The following is a 9,569-nucleotide window of genomic DNA, read 5'->3' as shown; positions in this document are numbered from 1 at the left end:
CTTACGACCTCTCAAAGCTCTCCTGCTGTTCGTAAACATCTTCAAATGGTTTATGGAGTAGTGGTCGGAGATGGGCCAACCCTTTTTCGGTATCACAACGGACCCTATGGTCTAAGTGTATCCCACCCCAGGACAGCCACTCTAACCTAACCTAACCTAACCTAAGTGCGTTATCATTGAATAGGTATCTGTTTAAAAATTCTAACTAAAAAGTTTTAAATACTGAAAACTCTAAATAAATACCGAAAAGAAAAAAAAATTCAGTATATTTTACGATATTGTATCTACTAGGAAAAATAAAATAAATATTTATTTAGAGTATAAATTAAATAATTAATTAACAAATATTTAAATTCACTAAAATTTACATCAAACAGAATGTATATATTTTAAACAGAAAATCATTGATGTGATGTTAATCAGATGAAAATTATGTTGGTATAGTTGTTGACAGTTTGTTCTCAATAGAGAAAATATTACTTTAGGAAGCAAATTTAACTTATTTAGTACACCAGAGAATAATACTATAGGTACTTAAAATTTCCATATAGTTTTAATAAAAACTTGTTTTATATAAATATTTCATATAATAAGCATTTTATATACACGGAGGTACATTTTAATCTATCTACAAGAATAACTCTTCAGGAAAGTATTACTCAAAGAAAAGTTTTCTCTTCAATTCATATTTTGTATGATTTGAAGATAATTGGTGATATTGTGGTAACCATGGAAGAAAATTTTAAATAAGTTGTTCTTGTATAAAAAGCTAACTCATTTGTGGGGCTAACAACAATTTCTCGAAGTTTTCATAAATTACGAATAAATTTCGCCAACAAATTTTCCACTATCGAAAGTTTTGCTACCATTCGTCTTTGAGCTTGAAGCTTGTTAAAGATTTAATCTGACCACAAATTTGAAAAGTATGACCCAAATTTAGTAGGATTCTATACTTGGTTTATCAAAATCGGATATATTTGGGTTTTGATACAGAGAGCAAAATTAAATTGTTTGGATTTTGATGACATCATTAAATTTAAAAAATCGATTACATTAATAACAAAGCCAAATTTTATTCGAGCTGAATGAAATTTCTTTTGAAACCCACTAATTTTGGGTCATTATTTTCTGCTGTGCTGTCAATTTTTCGCTAGCTATCACTAATGTGCTTAATTCCGGAACCAGGACTCCACATTCTTGAAACCTATTAGAGCTAGGTTAATTTTGACCACAAATTTAAAAATAATGACTAAAATTTAGTAGTATTACATACTTGGTTTATCAAAATTGGATAAAATTTGGATGTGATAGAGAAAAATTAAAATTTTTGGATTCTGATGACGTCATAAAGTTGAAAAATTAGAATTTTTGATAACACAAGCAAAATTAATCCGATCTTATTTAATTTTTTTTTGAAACCCACTAATTTTGGGTCATTCTTTTCAGCTACGATGTCAGTTTTTCGCTAGCTATCACTTATTTGCTTAATTCTAAGACTAGGACTCCACATTCTTGAAACGTATTAGAGCTAGGTTAATTTTGACCACAAATTTGAAAATTATGACCCATATTTAGTAGGATTACATACTTAGTTTATCAAAATAGAGCAAAATTAAATTTTTTTGAATTCTGATGATGTCGCACAATTAAAAAATTTGTTTTTAACTTATTCTTGCCACCGGCGCTATGTACTCTCGTTACGGCCCTGTAGAAATGTTTTGATATTCATAAGGAAAGGTCACTTATCTCGTATATTGTCCTTATAAAATATATATTATAAATATACTTCTCTTTCGTTTCAGATTCTTCGCACGTGGCAACAACCTAAGCAACTACTGCAGAATCCAAATGCATATCTGAAAAATGAATTCCACATGACACATATCATATAAAAATATTTTCTTTAAGAAAATCCACACTTCGTTAACCACCACACACAAATAGTTTAACAAGAAAATTGTTGCATAGATAAAATCATTAAAAGACAAAACTTTTTTTTTTAATGTATTTACAATTCAACACATAGACTTGTCATATACAGCAAAATAAAATAATAGTAGATATTTTGGCATTAAGTCAAAAATAATTTGGCTCATATTAAAAAAATAATATATTTGGTTCAACATATTTATATTGTTGTCTGTTTGTTCCATTGGAACACCTTTCATTTTACACACGTTCTCTATTGTTTTTAAGTATTTTTACATTGCGACATTTAAGTCAACATACGAAGATATTTATCATTAGTATATTTTCTTTTTTTTTATTTGAATGTCACGTTGGATAACTTCAAAACTCTTTCAAAAAGTTTCTTGAAACCTATCACATTGTTTTTTAATAAAAAAAATGTATTAAATAGTTTCAAAATATACCTTAAACTGTGATTATTTTTCTACAAGGAATGTTTTCGTGATATTTTCAAATAGTTTTAATTAGTTGTTAATTTTTACCCCCATTAAATTAATTAAATATGTCTACTACAACATTAAATACACTTAATAAATTTGTTTTTGAACAAGTGATTTTTGAACGACGTGTACTTTTTGGATGTACAGTACTTGTTGGATTATCTACAATTGTATGGATTGTATCAATATCAACAGATTATTGGTCTCTGATTAATGGAACTGTCAAAGGTAAAAGGTTTTTATTAATTTTATCCAAAAAAGTTATATTTTTCTTTCTTAAATTGATGTGAAAGGTCCCATTGCTGTGTTCTGGATTCGTATTACCTATTTGTAGTGAATAGAAAAGCATGGGCATAGTTGGTTTATTGTTGTGATATCTTTCAGGAATAAGACTATAATTAGCAGTAAATTATACATACCAACGTGTCCGTGATGAGAGAAAATGATAATAGATACCAAGAAGGGATGTCCCGACTAGTTGCATATCCGACTATCCAGCCACTTTCATAGTCAGCGACTATTCAGAAAAAACCGCCGACTATTCATGTATTTCTCAATAATATATATATATATATATATATATATATATATATATATATATATATATATATATATATATATATATATATATGAGGAATTCGTTTAAAAAAATAAAACATTGATTAATTGATTATTAATGAACATTTTTATTCTGGAATCAATCTTTTGAAATTTTGAAATATAAAACAACCTTTCTCTTGGATGCCTTTATTTGTTTTATTTGTGTCTGAAAATTATGCAAAGTTATTCAGAAAAAAATTGCTGCTACATTCATGGATAGCTTTCGCTTCCGTTCCGTTCCGTGGTGACTTTACTCTGCATAGATTTTGCCTGCTATCGAGCCCTCAACATAATAATAAAACCGCAGTAACCTTATATTTTCAACTTTCTCTGATAGCGCTTTTTTTAGACCATAAGTTATATCTTTTTTTATAATTTCAACTCATTTCCTTCATTTTTATTAGAGAAAGTTGAAAATATGAGTTTACAGTGGTTTCCTTGATATTTTGAGGTAATTTTACTATGTACAGGATTCGGCAAGATCGATGTAGGAATTCTTAATAAACAATTCTTTTTTTTTTTCGTCTCAATCCGATCAATAGAATCAGAGATATTGAAGAAAACGTCACCAAAAAAATCAATGTTGAGAAAAAACCACGTGCAGAAGTGCGCGCAGATCTTTTCGGAACCGTTTTCTGTATTTTTTACATCAAAAGAAACCTACTTAAAAAAAGTAGCCATTTGCAAAAATTTATCGAATTTTTAATCAAAATCCGTAGAGTAGGTAAATTTATTCAACTAAATTACCTTTACAATAATAATTGGTTCATTTGATAATTGCATGTCTACGGTTTACCTGTTGTTTTGGATTATTACATTAAAATTATATCCAATGAGGTTAATGTTTGGCACCGTACAAAATATGAAAACGCATTTAAGCAAATTTGGACCTCACACAAATTAAATGTAATCTGCATTTGAATCGGCAAATGATATTTTAAGTCATTCTAAAGAAAAGTTCCCATGGTCAAAAGTCATGAAAATGACACGATTTCATGTAATTAAAGCTAAATTAAAGTTGAAAAATGTATTTATTTGTATAATATATGCCTAATTGCCTATGTGTGTATAGGCAAATACATATACAGATATGTATAACAACATGCATACAATGTACTTATTTGTATAATATATGCCTAATTGCCTATGTGTTTATAGGCAAATACATATACAGATATGTATAACAACATGCATACGTGTGTTTTTTAATGTAAGGGTGTTGTTTTTTAATTCCTGTTTTTTTGAAGAATATGTTACGAAAGTAAAAGAAGAAGCAGTGTTAAATGTTCAGAGGATCAAAAATATGAATTGTTAAGTTCAATATTTTCAGCTAAATATATACGAACATAATTTTTGACAATTAAATTACGATAACGATAACTTGAAATCCTTTCATGACTTGTGACCATAGGAGCTTTTATTCAGAATAAAACTACCATTCCCCAAAGTTTGAAAAAGTTTGACCGAAATGCAGATTACATATAATTTGTGTGAGGTCCAATTTGTTATCTATAAATATATGTTCGATGTGTAAATACAATTGTTTTAAAATTAAATAATATAACAATTTTGTTGAGATTATGCCAAATTTTTAATTGTAACATCAATTAAAATTAAAATGTGCTAATTAAATTATATATTGTTGATATACCTATACTGTACTATCTATCAACAGTTAACACTAAAGGTGCAAAAACCTGAATAAATGTGTTACTGTAACTGGACTGTGGTTCGAGTATATACACGATATTATAAACAATTGTAATTAATTGTATTTGTACAATTACACTCATACACAACTCCAAAAAATTGACACTCAAATTGTACTGTACAACCGTTTTGACGCTTCAATTCAATTGCGCCCTCACTAGTAAACAATGATATTTACGAGAAATTTTTTTGAAAGTTTTTCTAAAAAAAATTGTTTATTTTTTTATAAGAAACATTTTTTACATTTAAACTTTTGTTCTACCTCTAATGGTTTACAAGATGGATCCTACGGATCCAAAACAAAATTGATTTGCTCATTTACGAACTCAAACTCACAGTTTACGCCCTGAAGACGCCTTATCTCTTTGCGTTTTTGAGTTATAGTGGGCGAACGGACAGACGAACAGACGAGCGCACGGGCAAACGGAAATGGATTTTGTTCATATATAATAAGGTACAAAAATTTAATTTGTATTTTACTTGTTTCAGAAACACCAGGATTTATAAGCAGTAATTCTGGATTATGGAGACTATGCCGCAATGAATATCTACTAGAGAAAACAAAAAAAAATTTGACAATGCCTATGAATGATTCAGATGCAGCAGCCATTGAAGAAGAGAGTAAATTTAAATTGACAGTTCACTAAGAGGCAAAGAAAATGGAAATAAAGATGGAAGCATTGGTTTTCGTAAATTCATTCTCATTGATTCTAAGAGCGAAGAAACTTTAATGACTTTGGGGAATTATCTCTAAGAATTAATTTGTTTTCATGTAGATTTTGATTAGATGCCCATTTATTTGCCTCTTAGTTTTAGTTAATCATATTATATAATTTAAACAATTTTTATTTTCAGCATTATGTAAATATCACGATTGGTTTCCAAACAATCAAAAAGTCAAAACGGACGAAACATTGATAAGTAAGATTATTCTGGAAAATGATTACAATATAGTCTCTACAATTCTTCTCAGTGCCTTTGCAGAAATAAACTTTTTGCTTTATAAAATTTCCTTGATACTTTGTAGAGATATTGGCTGTTGAAATACGTTTTCTGATTTTAAAAATGTCCATAATAAAAAATTTGTTTTAGAGAGCCAAAAACTGTCATTTGTCTTTAAATTTATTGGTCAAAATTTAGGATAATCGGAATGTTTAAGCAAGTACGATGAATGTCCTTTTTTGCGGCAAAAACAATTCCAAACAGTTCTTGATCACAATAAATGCAGTCTTTTTTCCAAAAAGAAAACATATAAAACTTTATGACGCTTTTAAGATATGTCTCGAGCATTTTATTACATTTTCGTATAAGCCGAATTGTAGAGAGTCATTACAAATTACTCTTTTTCGTAAACAATATGTATAATAAATTTTATTTTTACAGATTATAGCCGTACCGAAGTGTCTTTTGCTGTAATTAGTTTATTTTTAATGATAATGGGATTTTTCTTCTCAATTTATACGTTTAGAAATCCACGCTATACGTTTAAACGACTCGCTGGTGGAATACTTTTCATATCAGGTACAAAATGAAAAGTGTGACTTTTTGAAAATTATTTAAAAATCAATTTTATTTTTTAGCTGCTACAGTATTGGTTGTTATTGAAGTACTAATAAGTTCAATCGATTATGAAATGAAAAATGTTAAATACAAAGGTGCTACGCATAGTTATGGTTACAGTTTATATTTAGCATGGTAAGCTTTCTGTGCTCAAGCAAATCCATTATTTTGTAAGAAAATCGATGAAACTCAATTTTGATTAAATAGTTTCTCGAATAAGTAAAATAGAGTAGCATTAGTCAAAAATAAATTATGAAATTTGAAAAAAGTTAAAATTTATGTAAAAATATACTTAAATATTTTGATTTCGAGTCATAAAAGCACATTTTTCCCTTAAAATATTAAAATTAAAAATCGTAATTTTTAAACTGTATATCACGTGACCTAAAACGCGGGTAAGCCCTGCTGTGATGTCATAGCGTTATGAGTCATAGACCATCAGTTAGTTCAGTGTAGACAGTTGGGTATAATATATACATAGATAAGTATTTATATTTATATTATAATCAGATGTCTATGAATAATATCTGTCAAACTTATTTGTGTTATTTCGTATATTGATACCCATATTACGTCATCAAATTGGATGCCCGCGTTTTTGACAGTTTAAAAAAGGTTTAAAATTTAATTTAAGTTTTTGGCAAGAAAGCGTGTGTATTTTTCCGAAATAAATTTTTGGTGGTTTTTTATTAGCAAATTCAACATTTTGAAGTACTTTTTTAAAAATAGTTGAATCCCTTATTACCGCTTTAGTGGTAGGGCAATATAAATGGAATATATGTTTTGAAAAAGAAAATATCCTTGTTACTGCTAGGAGGCGCCCATTTATATGAAATCATTTTTAAATAAAAATACCATGATCCAAAATCAATAATTTGAAAAAATCAATTGAATAAATGTATAAACCCAATCAAAATGAAGTATTTTTCTAAAATTGAATTCAAGTAACTGTTTTAATTATTGTATGATTCACAGGTACGTTTTCGGAACCTTAATATTCGCTGGTAGTTGTTTTCTGATTTATTCCAAGAAACGAAAAGGAGTCAAAGCACCAAATGACATACTTGCAATGGCGGATGAACCGACAATAATTGGACGATAATTTTTTTTTTAAATCATACAAAATATAATAAATAATAAAAGACTCTTAAATTTAAGAGCATTGAGCTGTGACAAATTTTTTATTTAATTTCAAATTATTAATAAATAATTCAGACTGTAAGACATTTCAAAATTAAATTAAATTATTATGAAAATATATTTTAGTGAATTTTAACTAGGTATTGAATTTTGTAAGGACCATTCATAGAATACGTAATGCAAGGATTTGGGAGGGGGAGGGATATTGTTTGTACATGAAATGCGACAGTAGGACAGGAGGGTTCTACTTCACTTGATTGTCAACTTTGTTAAAACCTTTGAAAATACACTACTGGAATTGTTAACAGAGTGAGAACCACGTCTCAAAGTAGATTGACAAGGATAATAAATGCTGAAGCATGGTCATAATACGCATGTCTTAATATACAACATAATATCCTGGCGCGTATTTAAAATAAGATTATACCACTTTTAAATAAAGTTAAAACAGTATATTTTGAACAAATTACTATTTTACCATTTTTTAAAATTTTTTCATAGAATTAACACAAAATTATCTAACAATATTACTCGTTTGAACGTTAAAACAAAATAAATTTTTATACAGTTGTGAATTTGAAATATAAACAGATAATTGATGCAGCTGATCATGCGTATTGAATACCATCCTTCGGTATTACGTGTTTCTCCGTCAGCTGTTTGAATATTGTATTTTTGTCTTTGTTAATCTACTCTGTGAAGCCAAAATATACATGCTTGGTATACGCTGGGCTCATCTATTTAAAATATATGATCTAAGGTTAAAACCGTTTTCTTAATTTCATCATAGACTATATCAATAAAATTTCATGAATTTTTTTATTTTTTTAATAATAGCAAGGGGTCTACAAATTGTGAGGTTATTTTACAGAGAACTTGACGCGGTAACGAAAGACAAAGGAGTCAATAAAATAAAAATTTTGGGAAATGTATTCTTTGGATGGTTCCGATGTTATTTATTAATTTAATTTTGAAAATTTATAAACTTATTTTTATAAATATACCTATCGTGGAATGTTTTACAAGCTGGAAAGACGTTTTTTATACCTTATACATTTGTTATACCTATATGTTTTGTTAATTAAAAACTATTCTCTTTTATCAATTAATTAACAATATCTGAATTAGTAGTAGTATTTAATAGTTTGAAACTTTATATTATGAATTAAATAAAATCACATAAGGTCTCAAAAAATGTATCTAAGCAGGATTTTTTTTGTCTGCTTATGTGTAAAAGTCATGAATTAAAATGTTAGTAATTTACAGATCTCATTGTATAGAATTATATCATTAATACATACAATTAAATTCGATTATGTGCAATTCTTTCAAATTTTTCAACTTTCAACTTTTTGAACATTTGCTGGAACGTTAAGTGACTTTTTGTCTTCCGTTTCAAATTTCCGTTTTAGTCGAATGTTTCTCTACTATTAATCGCAATCAGAATTTGCTTACAAAGGTTTGATTACGAACCGATTTTTGTATACTTCACAAAACTCAACTAATAACTTGTTGTTTTATTATATAAATCTAAATTTAAGCATTATTGTTGGACCACTTTACAGCTTAAGAGGTTTAAGTTTATCGGATAAAACGCAATTAATTTTTATAAAAATCAGAGAAGAGAGACATACATAGAAGCCTAATCCTAAGCGATTTTTCTGTTTCACATGTTTCTCACTTGCACTCATACGAACTGCCTTCGTATGAGTGACATTTCATGTTATCCAATGTCTATCCAACCACTTGGACCGATTTTAAAACGACATTTCCAATTCCATATAATTCATTTACCTTCAGTGATACGAACTTCCTTCTCAATGAAAATTAAAACGAATTTTATATTTATTTATAAAAGATTAAAATATAAAAATTTCACGTCATTGAACGAACAGATCAATTTTACTAGTTGTTAGGTGTATATATTCGATGATTATCGTCAAACTGGCGTTAAGTGGAGAATTGATGTCAAACTATTCGTCAAGTTGATCAAATTTGCATTAATTTGGCGTTAGGTTGACTATTGTTCATTATAAATTATTAATTACATGTACCTATGCTTTAATAAGAATGTTCATATGCAAATAAAAATGTAATATGTTTCGGAATATTTTTAAAGTTATAAATATAAGTACGTAAATAAATATTTAT

General features: G+C 27.9%; 1 protein-coding gene across 1 annotated transcript; it reads left to right on the top strand.

Moving 5' to 3' along the window:
* Positions 1-2,262: 2,262 nt before the first annotated feature.
* LOC123294671 lies at positions 2,263-7,688 on the top strand. Its single transcript, XM_044875777.1, has 6 exons — positions 2,263-2,636; positions 5,208-5,339; positions 5,574-5,639; positions 6,102-6,239; positions 6,299-6,413; positions 7,254-7,688. Exons 1-6 carry the CDS (start codon positions 2,471-2,473, stop codon positions 7,378-7,380), a joined length of 744 nt encoding a protein of 247 aa, XP_044731712.1. The 5' UTR covers positions 2,263-2,470; the 3' UTR covers positions 7,381-7,688.
* Positions 7,689-9,569: the final 1,881 nt, after the last annotated feature.

The sequence above is a fragment of the Chrysoperla carnea genome, chromosome 3, assembly GCF_905475395.1.
Source record: "Chrysoperla carnea chromosome 3, inChrCarn1.1, whole genome shotgun sequence".
Lineage (NCBI taxonomy): Eukaryota > Metazoa > Arthropoda > Insecta > Neuroptera > Chrysopidae > Chrysoperla > Chrysoperla carnea.
The sequence above is the reverse complement of the archived record's forward strand: the minus strand, read 5'-3'. Positions and strand labels throughout refer to the sequence as shown.